Here is an 18,524-nt window from a genome sequence, read left to right as displayed (position 1 = left end):
ACACGTAGACTAGATGGGCGGCTTCAGGATGGTATAGTTTGGATTTGTTTGTAAACTTGGCAGACATTAGCAGATGAAACTTATTTCTTGTGAATGTAATGTGGCCTGGTGAATCACATTTGGGTTTCGACTGGGGTTGATCCATTTTCTACAACCGAAAAGACAGTTTTTATAATTTACAATGATTTGAAGCGACATTTGGATCGCTTTCATTTTTTTCAGATTTTTGCAGTAGCAATAAAAAAATGCTCTTAAAATTTATCCATGAACTGCACAAAAAAAATCCATTAGAAAATCTACGGAAAATCCACCAAAAAATCTTTCAAGAACACCATATATTTCGTGAAAATTATTTCTGAGACATTCAACAAAAGTTTGCTAGGGTTTTATTTCTAGGAATTTCTCCAAAGTTTTCGTCACAATGTCTGTCAAACATTCTGTAAGGTCTTTGTACATACAATTTACAATGTAGGTATTTCGTCATGCAACTTAAACTTTATCCTCAACTAAATCTCTTCCGAAGTTCTGGCATAATGTATTACTTTGACTGTTTTTTTTTTTCAAAAATTTCATCTAAAATGATAATGTACCTATGCGTCAGGCCTGAAGAAAACCTTTTTCTTGTTTTCAAGTTAATCAACAGGTAGAAACTCCAGAATTTTAAGAATTTCACCAAAAAGTTGGTTTAACCCTTTGAAGCCGGAATTTTTCCATGCGTCAATAGCATAAAAACGGTTGAATATTATGCAGAATATTTCTTCTGGATATCCTAGGTCATCCAAACTGATCTTGAGTTTAGATCCTGTAACGGTAACTTCTTTCATTATACCGTTTGACCTCATCTAATCTGAACACTTTTTAATTTGACCCCCTCTAATCTGCACATCGTTCAAACTAAAAATGGTTCAAACGTCATTCTGCTCATGGAACGGGGTGAAACGGAACGCAGAATCAAAACAAAACAGCAAAAAGGGTTACCGTCAATGTGGTTTTTCGATGCTCACAGGGTTACCAAAAGTTCAAATTAAAACATTATCATTAAATCTTGCATTTGCATGAGCTGTCGTTCGAACCAACTGGGGTAGACGGTACAAAGCTACAATTTGTAATCTATCATGTCCAGTAAGTCTTCTGAAAGTTCAATAGACATTATCAGATCAGTCGGGATTTGCTAGGTCATCCAAAAACTGTTCTTGAGTTTAGATCCTAAAGTCTACGTGTAACTGTAACTTCTTTCATTATACAAAGCTACGATTTGTAATCTTTCATGTCCAGTAAGTCTTCTGAAAGGTTTATAGACAGTATCAAATCAGTCGGGATATCCTAGGCCATCCAAACTGTTTTTGAGTTTAGATCCTTAAGTCTACGGGTCTTACGATAACTTCTTTCATTATACAAAGCTACGATTTGTAATCTATCATGTCCAGTATCAGATCAGTCGGGATATTTTAGGTCATCCAAACTGTTCTTGAGTTTGGATCCTAAAGTCTACGGGTGTAACGGTATCTTCTTTCATTATACAAAGCTACGATTTGTTATCTTTCATGTCCAGTAAGTCTTCTGAAATGTCAATAGACAGTATCAAATCAGTCGGGATATCTTAGGTCATTCAAAGTGTTCTTGAGTTTAGATCCTAAGGTCTACGGGTGTAACGGTAACTTCTTTCATTATACAAAGCTACGCTTTGTAATTTTTCATGCCCAGTAAATCTTCTGAAAGGTTAATAGACAATACCATATCAGTCGGGATATCCTAGGCCGCCCAAACTGTTTTTGAGTTTAGATCCTTAAGTCTACGGGTCTTACGATAACTTCTTTCATTATACAAAGCTAAGATTTGTAATCTATCATGTCCAGTAAGTCTTCTGATTGTTACAGTGGTTGTTTTTATCAACTAAGCTTCATAACAGCAAGAAACCCATAATATTCCAAAACTACACAACAACGCTAATTGTTCCTCTAACTACTTTGGTAAGTACAGTGGATTATGTAACACTACTTAACGTAGTGGCAAAAGCTATTATGTATTATCACAAGTGTAGATCTGAAGCTATGGTCTCCGGAGATGTAGGTGATGTTATGAGTGTAGACCTGATGTTCTGAACACAAAGATAGTTTGGCTGACCTGGAACATTCCCAAAGCGTCTCTAAATGCCATTTGAGATTTCAGAGCTTCACGGATCTCAGCACATGATGCTGCTATGCTGTCCTGAACTCCAAGGTAGTTTGGCTGTCCTTGAATAATTCAGTTGTGTCAATAAAAACAATTTGAGAATTCAAGAGCTCCGCGGATCGCAGCAGATGATGCAATACTATTATTTATGGCAAAAATACATAAAATTATTCTTGTAGATTTGAAGGACTTCATTATAGAACAGTTTAGGCGACCCTGATTGCCCCAAAAATTTATAAAAAAAAAGTAGACTTCAGATTTGTCCAGCAACCATTGATAAATATGCAACGTTACTCAGTATAGTAGATATTACGAGTGTTACGAGTGTAGACCGGAAGTCCTGAATTCCAAGGAAGTTTGGCTGACCTGGAATATCGCTGTAGTGTTTATAATAACATTATAGATGTCAAGAGCTTCACGGATCCCAGTTGGTAATGCAAAACTTGTGCCGAAAATAAATAAAATTATTCTTGTAGATTCAAAGGACTTCATTACAGGTCAGTTTGGAACACCTACAACATCCCAGAACATAAAACACCTTTAGATATTCTTGACGAAGGCTAAATGAATACATATAAACGTAACCCACATCCAAGTTCAGCTTTTGAACAACTGGTATGTCAATTATTTCGTTTTTCCAAATTTCATGATGTTCAGGATGTTCTAGGTTATCAATGAAGTCCCAAATACAAATATTCTCATTTTTCCCTTATGGAGGATTCAATTTGCAACAACTTATTCTGTTTTCTCGAATGGGTGAATTCATACAGCCGTTTCTATGATGGAGTCATATATGACCCCTCCGGCTCCAAAGGATTAAGGGTTCGACTTGAAATTCTGTTAGAGTCTACCCAAAAAAATCTCTAGTAACTTCACCTGAAAACTATTCGTGACTTCAATCTGTAATTCCGCCTGGAATTTCTCTTGGAATTTGGGATTCGCATTGACGAACATCGATCAAAGTTTAAAGTTAATATGCTGCTATACGCAAGTGAAACGTACCGTGTATCAGAGAAGATCATTAAGTAGCTGCAACTAACCTTTGTTGATTCGATGTCACACCTTAAAAAATCCACGAAAGGTAAAAATAAAACTAATAACGTCGTTTTTTATTCAACTCAACCAAGAGTTTTCTTTACCGAAGAGGTTGTGACAGCTTTTCATCTACATCTCATCTAGTCACGGGCCATCACACACAAGAACCGTATACGGACGGTTCTCGCCGGAGTTCCCCTAATCCAACCGAAGAGCCCGAACAAACGACGTTCATCCAGCCAGATGATGTCGTCGACGACACCGGAAACCAGAACGGCCGCACGTGTCTGCCGTTACCGTCCCTTCGTCGATCATCATCTTCCTCCCACTGCACTGACTGTCTGTCAAGTCGAGCTTCGGCGATGATGAGATGAGCAATGACTTTTAGCTGAAGGGAGCACGCTGCGCGTCACACTTAGCCTAACTCGACGGACGACGACGACGACGACGACAAAAGGGGGAAAAACTAGAGCCACTTACTTTCTTCTTCAAAACGTAGAGCCAGATGCCTAAGCGGGTACCTTTCTTTTGAAGAAGATCGCCCGTCTTGTTTTTGCTTCGGGACCACGGTGTAAGATAACGAAAACATACGTTCTCGAGTGGCACACGTGGTCGCAGCACGAGTTAATGAACTTCCAGCGTAACGCGGAGGAAAGCGATTCGAAATGCACCCCGTCCAGAAACCTAATTGGGTATTCTATGACACCTAGGTATGTCAAGACTAGCTAATCTGATCTGGAACTTTCTAATATCCTTGTGGTCATCCTAGTGTACAGTTGGGTTCCCCTAACATGCATCCCTTACAGCAATTTTGAAGTCTTTAATGATCATTGTAATCATCCTATCAGAAAATGCTCAGAAAAGCTCGATAAGGACATTTGACTATAAGCCACCAATAAAAACATTTGTACAGCTCTAGAGCTGCACTTAATTATTCACATTTATAAGGTTTTGAAATACACTCACAGACCAATAACCCGGGGATTGGGTGTAATAACAAACTATAAAATCAGATAAAACGTTATAATAATGTTCACATTTCGTTTCGAGAATCTGAGTCACTGTTTTGATCCTTGTGAAACTTTGAGGAAAACCGTCGAAAATATCCCATGTGTACCTTCACGGACAACTTCCCCCTTACAGTAGCAGCGAACGAGGGATTAACTTGGAGTTAATGATTTTTCACTTCCACTTTTCCCGAAGCGAAGTGCCTTCTTCACCTCTCTTGGATGCTGCTGCCGCTTCTCCCACAAGATGTTACTTACAACAAACGCCACGCGGTAGGTGATTGATGAGGAGGGATGTCTCGGGGAAAACTCGCCGCCTAGACTGATGTCAATTAGGCCGAAGGCAATGGCACACACATTGGAAAGCGTCTCGCGCTGCGCACACACAAACTTCGTGCCATAGTTGTTGGAAATTTGCATATGTGCCTTTGTAGTAACTGGGCGTTTGGATCTTGGCAAGGCGACAAATCTCGGTTTTGACTGGGCGTTCGATGATGGTGGTGGTGTTGGTTTTCTCTGGGCAGAGCTTACACACGACAAGATCAACGATTTATCTGTGGCTTATGTGCGCGCTAAGCGGGTTTTCGAGCACGTCAGTCTAGCTCTAGCGGGACGAATTTCATCATCACCGTTCGTCCCAGCCTAGGAGTGATAGAAATCGTTTTTTGCGAGTAGACAAGAAGAGGAGAGTCTCAGATGGTGAAGGGCACAAGGTCTACGTGTAGTTGTAATTCCTGAGCAGGCTTACGTTGTCGATACTACGATATTCAAACGTTGACAACCATGTTTATTTCATTTGGAAAGATAATTTAACCAGAAATTACGAAAGGAAAACTACCACGACACGTAACAATATCGAACATTACAAACGCTTGATCATTTGCACTCGAACCCTAAATATGAGCGTGAACAGTAATTCGGAGTTAGTACTTCGTGGCTGATCGGAACAATTTAGGTTACACATAGAATCAATTCCTCGTGAGACTCGAGATTCTTGCTAGGAATTTTGCTGGGATTCTACTTGGTACTCCACTCAGGATTCTCACTGGGATCCCTACAAGTATTCTGCATCCAATGAATTCTTCATCCAAGGATTCCTTCCAAAAATCCCTAACTTTCCAAGATCATTTCAGGGATTTCTCCCGGGATGTATTCCATGTAGAATTCCCTCCGGGATTCTTCAGCAATTATTCATGAGGTTCTTCCATTGATTTCGTCCATGATTCCTTTTAGGAATTTGTAGAGGAATCGTCGGAGAAATTTCTGGAGGAATCTCTGGAAGAATCCTAAGAGGAATTCCTGGAAAAATTTCAGAAGAAATTCCTAGAGAAATTCCTAGAGGAATTCCCAGAGGAATTGCTGGACGAAACCCTAGAAGAAATCCCGGAGGAATCCCCGGAAAAAATCCTAGAGGAAATCCTACAATAATTTCTGAGGAATTTCTGGATTTTCTGGAGAAATTTCTAGAGGAATATCCGAAGGGATTCCTGGATCAATTCCTGGAAGAATTCCTGAAGAAATTCTTGAAGAAATACCTGGGGTAATCCCTGGAAAAACTCTTGGTTGAATTCGCTGATGAAATTCTTGGAATAATCCCTGGATAAACTCCAGGCGGAATTCCTGGGGAAATTTCTAAAGGAATCCCTAGAGGATATTTTGGAGAAATGTCCGTAAGTATTGTGGAAGTATTCCTAAAGTAATTCCTGGAGGAATGCCTAGAGCAATCCCAAGACGAATTCCTGAAGAAATGTCTGGAGGAACCCCTGGAGAAATTCCTGGAGACATGTTTGTAGGAATTCCTGGAGGAATTTCTAGGGAAATTTCTTGAGAAATTTCTAGAGGAATTCCTGGAGGAATCCCTGTATATATTCCATGGGGAATCCCTGGAGGAATCCTTAGAGAAATCCTTGGAGGAATTCCTGCAGGATTTTCTTGAAGAACTACTGGAGCACTTTCAAGAGGAATTCCTAAAGGAATCTCTAAATAAATTGCTAGACGAATTCCCGGACGAATCCCTGTAAGTATTTTTAGAGGAATCCATGTAGGAATTCTCAGAGGAATCCAGGAGGAATCCCTTGAGTAATTCTTGGAGAAATCCCAGGAAGAATTCCTGAAGAATTCCAAGGATCAATTTCTGAGAGAATTCTAGGAGGAGTTTCTGAAGAAATCCCAGGAGGAAGTACTAAAAAAATCGCTGAAAATCCAGAGGAAATCCTGAAGGAATCCCTGGAGGAGTTCCTGAATAACCCCAGGAGAAAGCTTGAAAGCAATCTCGAGAAGAATTCCTAAGGAAACCTCTAAACAGTTTCCAGAGGAAATCTTAGATTGATTCCTGGAGGAGTTTTTGGAAGAATTCATTCATTCCTTTCAGGATTTTTTGTTACGGTCTTTTGCTGGGATTTTCCCCAAGATTTCTTCCAAGATTCTTTCAAGAGTTCCTCCAAAATTATACCACAAAATCCATACGGAATTCCTTCATTGATTTCTCCCAGGTTTTTTTTTTTTAATTTGGCTTTGGGTTCCGCCAATACTTATTCCAGAGATTCCTTTTCTCCCAGGATTATTTCATTCAATGATGTCTCTCGTGATTTTTTTAGAGACTTATCCTGAGTTTTTTTTCGGATTCTTTCCATGATGTCTTCCGTGATTCTTATTGAGATAGTCCTTCCGAGATTCCTTCTTTGATTTATCCAGACTTCTTTCAGAGATAACTTCAGCTATTCCTCTAAGATTTTTCATGGTTTCCCTTAGGGATTTCCGCCTATATTTCTTCACGGATTGCTTTTGGAATTGCTGCATTGATTTATCATAGGGTTCCTTTAGAGATTTCTCCCGGGAGTCCTCCCGGAATTCCTTTAAGAAATTCTTCTGAAATTTCTTCCACAGTTCCTTCTGGGATTTTTTTTTCGGGATACTTCCCTTGTCCCCTCCAGAATCCTTTTATTGATAGATCCTCCCGAGATTTATTTTGGAATTTCTTTAAAGGTTGTTTACCTGGCAATCTTTAAGGGATTCCTAAGATTTTTTCAGACACTCTTTTAGGAATACTTCTAGAATTATTTCAGCGATTTCTGCTGTGATTGCTTCCGGAATTCCTTCAGGGACTCCTCCTCGGAGCAACGTTGCTCTACAGGCATTCTTCCTAGATTCTTTCTGCGATTTTTCAGACATATCTGCCGGGATTGCTTCAGGGATTCCTTCCGTGATTCCTTCGTTGATTCTTCTCGAAGATCCTCTGGAGATTTGAGATTTATCCGAAGAATTTTTCAGAGATTCTCTTAAGGGTTCCCGAGATATTTTCACTTATTTTTTTCGGAATTTCTACAATGATTACTTTAGGGATTTCTTCCAAGAATCCTCCAGGTTCTGCGATCACTTCCAGTCTTTACCAGGGATCATTGCCGGGATTCTTTCAGATATGTCTGATGGGCAACGTACGACTCACCAGGTGAATATCGGGGCGGGCGGGGTTCTCAAAAACTTCCTATCAACCCGGTGGTACTTCGACGGGCAGCAACTCAGCGACGACGGAATGGGCACTAGCAGAATATCAATGCTGCATCCACAATCGAGGGGCCGCGCACATGTGTGTAGCACGAGAACTTTTAGGCACTTATCTTCGGTGATTATTGGATAACTCCTTCGTAACGTGCACTTATTCACGCGAAACACCTTTGGCGACCGGCGGGTAATCAACTAACGGGCAATCTAACAACCGGAATTACTAAAAATCGGAATTTTCGGGACTGGCGATGCGAATGACTTGCAACCACGTTTACTGTATAATAAACTTGTATTGAATGGCAAAATAAAAAACAGATCGGATGGCAATGTAGAAACAATGGTTTGCATATCTATAGCTATATATATAGTGCACTACGGTGGAGATGCGAGAGAATCGTTGTTAGACCGGTTCATGTTGAACAAATAGTTGGGAAGGATGGAAGTTCAAATTAATTGTATTTTAAATACTACACATCATTACCGGCCACCTTTGAAAACTGTTTTCAAACAAACGTAGGAGAAATTCACATATTCGGGTTTTGAAAGCAACAAAACTATCCTAGACTTAACTAAATACTCAGTTCTCAGTAGCACATTCCAAGGGACATATCTTTGATACGGCTCTCTTCAGGATTCCGGAGGATGTGCGAAGGGTGGCTACACGGGTCACACCATCCGGACCAGGGTGTGTCTCGAGGACGCGGGCCAACGGCCAGCGTGCTGGTGCGAGAGATTCATCCTTCAAGATGACGATGTCGCCGTCGTTGATCTGGTAGCGCTTTGGGTTAGCGCAGTACTGTTGATTCAGCTGCTTCAAATATTCATTTCGCCATCTGTGCCAGAAGTTCTGCGAGTACTTTTGGAGCTTCTCGTATTGGTTGAGTCGGTTCAGCGGTATGGTTCGTACGTCGGTTTCGGGGAGTGGACGAAACATGTTCCGCACGAGGAAATGTGCAGGGGTTAAAGCTCCAAGGTCGTTTGGATCACTAGAAAGCGGCAGTAGCGGGCGGGAATTCATACATCCTTCTATTTTGACCAACACTGTCGTTAATTCTTCGAAGGACAGCAAGGAAGAACCAAGTTGACGAACCAGATGAATCTTGGCCACCTTTACGGCGGCCTCCCACAATCCACCAAAATTGGGGGCGCGTGGAGGGATCAAATGCCACTGGATGCTATCTTCGGCGAGGCGCTTGCGTATTTGGTCGCTTTCGGGTCCAGGCTGCAGCATCTGGTACACCTTGTGAAGAGAGTTTTTGGCCCCAACGAAATTTGTACCGTTGTCGGAGTACAGATGCTGAGGTTTGTTCCTTCTCCATACAAAGCGGTCGAGAGCCATCAAGAACGCAGACGTGCTCAAGTCACTGACGAGCTCGAGATGAACTGCCTTTGTGCTCAGGCATACAAAAACGCAGATGTAGGATTTGCGGGCAGCAGCTCTGCGATGAACGGGTTTCAAAAAAACGGGACCACAATAATCAACCCCTGTGCAGACAAAGGCTTCATTTGCGGTGACTCGGGCAATCGGCAATTGGCCGATCGGTTGTTGAATTGGCTGCGGGTTCGCTCTACTGCACTCGTAACAACTCCGAATAGCACTCCGAACGGCTTTCCGGCCATTTAGTGGCCAGAACTCATCACGGACGACCGAGAGGGTCATCTGAATTCCACCATGGACTAGCTTACGATGGTAGTACTTGAGCATGAGACGGGAAAATGGATGAAATCCAGGGAGCACGATCTGGTGCTTAACGTCGTAGGGTGCGTCAGCTAGCTGTAACCGGCCACCAACACGGATAAGTCCATCAGCGTCTAGGAATGGGTTCAGCAAGCGAAGTGGCGACTTACTGGACACCATGAATCCTTTCTTCAGGCGCTGTAGATCATCGGGAAACGCCTCAGATTGAACGAGATGAACCAGGGCTGTCCTGGCACGATGAAGCTCGGCAACGGAAAGCACACAGCTGGAGTTCCGTTTCTGCTTGTAACGGGCATGGTGGCAAAAACGAAAGCAGAATCCGATTACGTTGAGAAGCGTTTGGTACGATGAGAACCTTTCGAACAACGGGTTGGATTGAAGAATCTGAGCGGTCAGAATAGCTTTCTTTTTCAGCTCCAGTTCCTCAACGTTGAATTTGCTCTCTGTGGCGCTTTGTGAGGGCCACGTTGATTCCTCTTGACCCAACCACTGGGGACCGGATTTCCACAGCTCACTGTTGATCAGCTCTTCGACGGCAACACCACGGGAGATCATATCGGCTGGGTTCTCTTTCCCAGCAACATGTTGCCATTTCGAGCCAGCGGTAATAGCTTGAATTTCTGCGATCCGATTCGCTACGAACGTCTTCCACGTCCGTGGGGGGGCTTTCATCCACTGTAGAACGATTGTTGAGTCAGACCAAAAAAAACTTCCAGCAAACTTCATATCAAGCGATCCAACAACTTTCTCATATAGGCGAGAGCCGAGAAGAGCGGCGCACAGCTCCAGACGCGGGATGCTCAGTGGTTTTAGTGGAGCCACTTTGGACTTTGAGGCCAGAAGACTCACTTGCACTTGCCCATCGCTGGCCACGGAGCGAACGTAGATACAAGCCCCATACGCGACTTCAGATGAATCCGCAAAACAATGAAGCTCCGCAGACTTAAAACCGGCGGCAAAGGCGAATCTTTCGATGCGAAAGTTGGATAGGAGGGGAAGCTGTTCACAAAATCGGGCCCATTTGCGCTGGATGTCTGGAGAAACTTCGTCGTCCCAGCCCAACGTCAAAAGCCAGAGGCTCTGCATGAGGATTTTGGCCTGTACTACGACGGGAGAAATCAGGCCAAGCGGGTCGTAAAGCTGAGCTATCGTAGAGAGGATGGTGCGCTTGGTCGACGATTCATTCTTTAATGCGACGGAGACGTCGAAGCGGAAAATATCTGCCTCAGGTTCCCACCGTATTCCGAGCGTTTTAATGCTTTCTTCAGGGTCGAACTTTAAAGACGATTGCATCCCGAGTAATTCGGGAGGTAGGCCAGCCAGAACTGGGAGGGAATTGGAGCACCACTTTCGGAAACGGAAACCACCTTTTTGCAGCAGACTATCCAGTTCTTCACGGAGTTCGATAGCTTCTTCGATGCTGTTGTGACCGGAGATTAGATCGTCCACGTACACGTTTTTCTTGATAGCGGTGCTTGCCTTCGGGAACGGGGAGCCTTCATCCTCAACGAGCTGCAAAAGTGTTCTGGTGGCGAGGAAGGAGGACGGCGCAAGACCGTAGGTGACAGTTGTTAACTCGTACGTCTGGATCGGTTCTGAACTGTCGAAACGCCACAAAATTCTCTGGAGAGGGCGATCCGCTGAATTCATCGAGACTTGGCGATACATTTTCTCGATATCTGCAACCAGCGCTATCGGAAACTTTCGAAATCGGAGGATGAGACTCAGGAGTTCATCCTGTACAACTGGGCCGACGAGAAGGGAATCGTTGAGGGAGTATCCGGAACTTGTCTTGGCGGAGCCGTCGAATACCACTCTCACCTTCGTGGTGCTGCTCGATTCCTTCAGTACGGGGTGGTGCGGGAGATAAAAAACGTTGGAACTACAATCTTCATCATCGGGAACTGGAGTCATGTGGCCGAGAGCAATGTATTCCCGAAGAAAATCGTGATACTGGGTCGTCATACTTTCATCCTTCGCCAATCTTTGCTCCAACCACTTCAGCCTTCGAGTAGCGGTCAGCTTGGACGATCCAATCATTTGATCGTGTTCGGGGTGTTTTGGCATTCGGACAACGTAACGACCGGTCGAGTCACGGGAGACTGTCTCACGGTAATAGTCCTCGCACTGCTGCTCATCAACGGAATAGATGGACCCATTTAGCTCCTCGATGCGCCAAAATCGTTCAAGCTGTTCACCGAGGGAGGCAACTGTCGCCACATGACAAGTTACCATGGGATGCTTACCCAACTCTTCTGAATTCTCGAACTTGCCGGCAACTATCCAGCCAAATACTGTCTCAACCAGTAGAGGACCTTGGTCAGCCAGGCGGAATCGACCATCTCGGAGGAAAGAATAGAAGTGGGCAGCCCCGATGATCATGTCGACTTTTCTGCACGTGTTGAAATCGGGGTCGGCGAGGAGAAGGTTTTCGGGAATGTTCCACCGCGAGGTGGAGAACGAGATCGAAGGCGTTTCACTGGTGACTCTTCGTAGAACCAGGAATTCCAAAGGCTCGGAGAACTTCGACACTCTGGAACGGATTTCAGCTCGGACTTCGTGCTTAGCGTTGGTAACCGTACTGTCTACCCCCGCTATCGGAACGTTGACGATTTTGCGAGGAAGATGGAGCAGCTGGCACAGCCGCTCGCTGATTGCGTTTGGCTGGGATCCTGTATCCAAGAGGGCACGGGCTAGATGCTCCTGGCCATACACATCGACGACAATGAGCACCACCGTGGTCAATAAAACGCTGGCGTTGGACGCCTTCACAGTGGAGACGACCTCTGGTGTTGGGACTGCGGCAACAGCTGTTACTACACTGGATGGACCTGGCAAAGGATTTCCAGCTACTGATTCGGGAGCGGACTTCTCCATCTCAGCAGGTCCGGGATGAATCATCGAGTGATGGCGTCTTGAACAGTGCTTGCAGCTGAACTTCGAACGGCAGTTGCGAGCAAAATGGTCACTGCGGAAACAGTTACTGCAAAGCCTCTTCTCCGTTACCACTTTCATTCTGCCTTGTGGATCTAGACCGTTGAAGATGGAGCAATCGAAAATCGAATGCTTCTGCTTCTCGCATGCGGGGCACATAGGGAAGGACTTCGACGAAACTTCGGTGGCGGCGTTCGAGCTTAGTCTGGGCTGGCTGGGCTTTTTCTGAGCTGACGGGTGGCTAGGTGGCTTGGAAGGGAAGTTTTGTGGGCGATTGATCAGAATGGTCTCAAGTATGCGGGCGCGCTTTTGCAAAAACTCGACCATCTTGTCATACGTTGGGTGGGCATCCGTCGCGATAGACTCCTCCCAAGCGGTGAGTGACGCATCATCCAGCTTGTCCTCCAGCAATTCGATGAGGATTGAGCTGAACTGGTCAACGGGTTCGCCTAGTTGTTCGAGGACCTTCGTATGCCGCTGAAATTCATCAACGATTTTATGCAGGGCTTCGACGTTGTTGTTCGGGATCTTGGGGTGCTTCAACAAGGCTCGAATATGCTTCTTGCGGAGAATGGCCTTGTTTGAGTAGCGGTTCACCAACGTATCCCAAGCGACGGCGTAGTTATTCGCTGTGATTGTGATGGATTGGATCAGTCTGGCCGCTTCTCCCTTCAAGGCTGCTCGGAGATAGTGGAATTTCTGGACCTGGGAGATCTCCGTCGACGAGTGGATCATCGACATGAAAGTGTCGTGAAAGGTTAGCCAATTGTTGAAATCTCCGTCGAATTCTGGCAGCGAAATCGTCGGCAGCTTCACATTGGCCAAAGTAGGTTGAGCAGCAGGGGCAGCGGGGGCAACAGCGGCAGCGGGGTTTGGCGGGGGTGGTACCTTCGACGATAATCCAGCCTTTACACGAAAGTAGAGCTCCTCCACAGTTCCGCGTAGCTCCAAATTCTTCTGGACGAATTCTTCGGAGTCATCCATCTCCTCGTACTCTTCTTGGACGATTTCGAATGCGCACCAAACCTTCTCTAAGCGCTCCAAGCGATGGGGAACTTCGTGTTGGTGTTGATCGGGATCGTAGTTCTTGACGAATGCGTCCAATCGCTTCAGCGCCTCGAGGACGTTCTTCCGTTTCGTCTCTTTCGCCTTCAACCGCTTCTCGTCCGGCATCGTTCCCGCTTATTCCAACGCAGTAGGGCTAAAACGGTCAGAAAGGACCCAGGAAGTACCGCAAACGGAGGAATAATGCGATTGGAATGGTACTCACCTGGTACCTCCAATCTCAGGAGGCCTTGTATTTAATCGAAAATCTGCGATGGGACGGACGGACAGAACTTCAGAACCGTCACTCGGTAGGCCAGGGATCCGCACACTAAAACGGTCAAAACAGACCCAGAAGTACCGCAAGTGGTGGGTTAATCGATTGGAAAGGTACTAACCTGGTACCTCCAATCTCAGGAGGCCTTGAATTTTATAGTTACTGGATCTCACAGCAACTTCCACAGTAGAAACTTTGGACCAGTCTACTCCACAATTAATGCGACGGGAAAGCCTCACAGCGGCTCGTTCAAGGTTACGTTGTGTGGTCGGGGACGGGGAAACCAGTATCCTGGTCACGGCACCAAATGATGGGCAACGTACGACTCACCAGGTGAATATCGGGGCGGGCGGGGTTCTCAAAAACTTCCTATCAACCCGGTGGTACTTCGACGGGCAGCAACTCAGCGACGACGGAATGGGCACTAGCAGAATATCAATGCTGCATCCACAATCGAGGGGCCGCGCACATGTGTGTAGCACGAGAACTTTTAGGCACTTATCTTCGGTGATTATTGGATAACTCCTTCGTAACGTGCACTTATTCACGCGAAACACCTTTGGCGACCGGCGGGTAATCAACTAACGGGCAATCTAACAACCGGAATTACTAAAAATCGGAATTTTCGGGACTGGCGATGCGAATGACTTGCAACCACGTTTACTGTATAATAAACTTGTATTGAATGGCAAAATAAAAAACAGATCGGATGGCAATGTAGAAACAATGGTTTGCATATCTATAGCTATATATATAGTGCACTACGGTGGAGATGCGAGAGAATCGTTGTTAGACCGGTTCATGTTGAACAAATAGTTGGGAAGGATGGAAGTTCAAATTAATTGTATTTTAAATACTACACATCAATGTCTCCGGGAATCTTTCCAGGATTCCTCTCGAGATTCTATCATGGATTTCTCTCGGAACTTCTGTGTTATCTAATAGATTCTTTTAGGGATTCCTTCCGGTTTTTTTTTTCCGGGATCCCACTTCAGATTCCTCTCTGGATTCTTCCCAGGATTCCTTCCAGAATAACTCCCGTGAATTCTCCCGAAATTTTGGGGATAGAAAACCCTATTTTTGAAGAATTTTTCACGTGAGTTCTTCTGGTATTGTGCCAAGGATTTATTGACAATTTTTTTGTTTGAGTTCGAATTCCAGATTTTTTTTTCTTGGTTCCCTTTGTCGATTACTCCATGTAAGGAGAAAGTGTATTTGATTGTGGATCGAGCCATTGTATAAAAAAACAGGGATGGGGAAAGCCAAAAATTGTAAAAAAAAAAAAAATGCCAACGTAATTTATGGATTTTCCCTAACGAGAAGATGCTGGACTGACCTAATTCACCTAATTCTGACCTAATTTCTGTTGTAATCCGTTATGTCACCTATCAGTCTTTTTCCTGGATAGTAATCGTCTGTTTTACTCGTTTACAGTTGTATTGCTTCTATACTCAGCAAAATGTATAAAAGTTTGGCTGAAATAAAACTAGAGAAAAATACCAGAAGCCTATATTAAAGTATGAACCACATCATAGACTTCCCTGTTTTTTTTTTTTATTTGAAATTATGTTTGTTTTATCGGAACTTGATTCAGACTAGAAAAGTTATCAAGTGCTTCGATTCCCAGTGAGATTTGAGAAATTTTTTTCTCAAAAAAAAAATTGAGATTTTTTTTTGTAAAAATCGGAACACATTTTAGATGGTATTTTCAGATTTCTGAATCTTGCAAAGGACTTTTTGTAGATCTTATAGAGGAATCTTGACTGCAAAATTCTGGGGAAATTTCTAAAGAAGCTCATGATGGCGTTCCTTGGAATTGTCATGGAGAATTTTCTACGAAAAAAGCTTGAGAATTTTAAGGACAATGTGTTTTATTTGTTCCCGTTGTTGGGGGGACTGCGTTAAATGAGCTAAACCTTTCTGGTGTTTAGAGGCAGTTAGAAAAAATGACGATGACAAAATACTTTATAGTAGTTATAAACGATTTTTTTAGTATTAACTTAATAGAGCTTTGAAAGAGTTTTTTTAGAAACTCTTGGAAGGATTAATGATGTTATCCTCTAATATATTCCAGATAGATTTATTAAGTACAGAATTCACAGAAAAGTTTTCGTCCCATGAAGAAATTTTTGAAAATTTTCCTTATTTTTTATACTTTCTTGAAACATTACAAGGGGATCCTTGGAAGAGTATCAAAGAATTTGAATAATTTTACGGCATACCGGAGGAAACATTACTCAAACCAAAATGAAAAAATAAAGAGAAACATTTAATAGAAGTTTTGACTAAACCCACGAAGAGCTTCCTAGAGAAAAATAATGTGGGATTCCTTAGAGATATAATTGAAGAATGTTCGATAAACCTTCGGAGCAGACGACGAACTTCATGAAGAGAATACCGTAGAAAATCTGGCTCCGGCACACACACCCAATTAAAGATGCTGCGGTGAGAATGTGCTTCGTCGAGGAGCTGAAGAACCGTGCTACGGATATTTCGAAAGATGGCAGCGTAGAAAATTAGTAGAGCGCCATCAGGGACGCCTTCATTGCCACCGATGAGAATAATTTATGTGAGTTATGCACCTGAAGAAAGATAGAAGAAGGAAGGGATGCCAAAGTCGCAAAGAGCGAGCGTGAACACGGGGAGCTAAAGCAGTACCCAAGCATTTTTTTATAATGTACGGATAGCGTAATGTGTTATCTAATAACAAAAATAATCAACTAAACATAAACATAATCCTGATAACTCCTATAAATCAATTAATGTGAAGATTATTATACGGTTGTCCGCCAATTTTACAATTCCCTCCAAGATGTATTGCAGAAATTCCCCAAATAGTTGTCAGAGATTTCTACGGAAAATATGAAATTCTCGATAGAAATTCTACTAGACGGGCTTGGTGGTCTAGTGACTACCATTTCTGATTCGTATGCAGAAGGTCCTGGGTTCAATCCCTAGCCTGCCCTTTTCCTCCTACTTTGTATCTTTCTATATAAATCTATCAGATAACGCCTAGAAGTTATGCAATCCAGCGAACTGTGCAGCACATCTTCAGAAGAATAAACAACACGCCTGGCATCCACGCACCAATGTGTGAACCCTCTGCACAAACATATCCCACCAACACTCCGATATCCGCATGAATTTCTATCAAGCTCAAGCTCTATTTCCTATGGAAATCCTACATAAATCTTCGTAGAAAGGTGATTGAAGTTTTTACTTAGAAATTTACAGATTTTAATGAATGTTCATTGTTAGTTTTTGTTGACAATTTTTCTGAAAATTTCGTAGTAAGTATCCTAATGAGGTTATTTATTGGTTAGTCCATCATTAGGTTCAGAAAAACATGTTTTAAAAAGTTTACAACAGCGATTTTTAACAAAACAATAAGCGCATTCAGTTGCATTTACAGATTTTAATGAATGTTCATTTTTAGTTTTTGTTGACAATTTTTCTGAAAAATTCGTAGTAAGTACCCTAATGAGGTTATTTATTGATTAGTCCATCATTAGGTTCAGGAAAACATGTTTAAAAAAGTTTACAACAGTGGTTTTTAACAAAACAATAAGCGAATTCAGTTGGAACGCCTTCAAAATAGGGACCAGCTATTCTTATGTCTCAGGTGTGTATGTGTCCAAAAAAGTATATGCGATTCTCTAGATTTCCTTTGCCAGTTATCCCCACGTCTGAAAGCGTTCATTACAGGAGACGCACATGTGCACATGTTTTCGGTTCTGCTTTGGCATCAACAAGCCAGCAGCCGCCGACGCCGCCGCCAGCTAACTTCTGCTACCATTCGCAACGTAAGAACCGGAGCATAGAGGAGCACTAATTACATCTGGTTTTACTCTTTGGCACGTTCCAGGCCCATGCCCATGTCTAAACCCAGACTAATGTTGTATTGTTTTGAAATTCGACCCGCGCCAGGTTTCGCAGCAAATGACCAAGGGGTCTTCTTCGTTGCCTTTTGCATTAAATTTCAGCTTGGATTTCGACTTCCATGGGTGCTCTGCTCCCTATTGTTGTTGTTGCTGTTGCCGCACATGTGTTGTTTTTCCGATGACGCCGCACGATGCGTGACGCACATTGATTGAGCCTTGGCGCTGACTTTCGGGATATCGATAGCGAACGAAACATGATTTATACGTAGATAAGTGATGGAAACTAGTTGGGTACGCTGAGGCACACGTTCACAGCTGATAGCCAATAGCAGGGCTGGTTGTGAGCAAACAATTACCAAGTAATTTGGAACATTTAGTACATTGCTGCTCTAATTGAATAGAGTTTATTTCCTGAATAAAGATTTCAACTCAGAATGAATGGCAAATAACTTTAATATTTTATCTTTCTCCTGTAATGAATACAAACAACAATTTTACAGACATTTTCACTAAACCACTAAATTTAGAGCAAGTTTCCAGATAATGGTCTAACTAGTCCTGCAACAGATAATATGCAATGTCACTCGCGGCAATGTCGTTCACTGCCACCATCAGTTCGGCCGCCAATCTCCCAGAAAAGCGTCCGCTTGTTTGCCGAAGGGTCATGGTACTCATGTAGCACCACCGCCCGCCTGGTCCTGATTTAATTCGATATAATTTATTTCCGTTTGACGTAGATTGGGGTAAATCATACACTTGAATACGCGTGCCATTGCGAGAGGCACGCCACCCGTCGATAGGCAGGCAGGCAGATTGATCGAAAAAAACGGATAAACTCATTTGGGCTGTCCGAGAAGGATCAACAACATTCTGGGAAGCGAGGAAGGGGTCGGTCTTCGCGTGTTAAAAATATGCTGCTAATTTGGGAATCAATTCACGGTATCAATAATTGTCCAAACAGCCAGTCAGCC

General features: G+C 43.3%; 2 protein-coding genes across 14 annotated transcripts in view; one reads left to right on the top strand and one right to left on the bottom strand.

Annotated features, from left to right (window-relative positions):
- Nucleotides 1-18,524, top strand: part of LOC109408373 (myocyte-specific enhancer factor 2) — a 435,257-nt gene that overhangs the window by 266,329 nt on the left and 150,404 nt on the right. The window lies entirely within an intron of this gene.
- Nucleotides 8,296-13,524, bottom strand: LOC134286970 (uncharacterized). Its single transcript, XM_062848686.1, has one exon. It carries the CDS (start codon nt 13,522-13,524, stop codon nt 8,296-8,298), a length of 5,229 nt encoding a protein of 1,742 aa, XP_062704670.1.

This window comes from Aedes albopictus, chromosome 2 (assembly GCF_035046485.1).
Source record: "Aedes albopictus strain Foshan chromosome 2, AalbF5, whole genome shotgun sequence".
Classification (NCBI taxonomy): domain Eukaryota; kingdom Metazoa; phylum Arthropoda; class Insecta; order Diptera; family Culicidae; genus Aedes; species Aedes albopictus.
The sequence above is the reverse complement of the archived record's forward strand: the minus strand, read 5'-3'. Positions and strand labels throughout refer to the sequence as shown.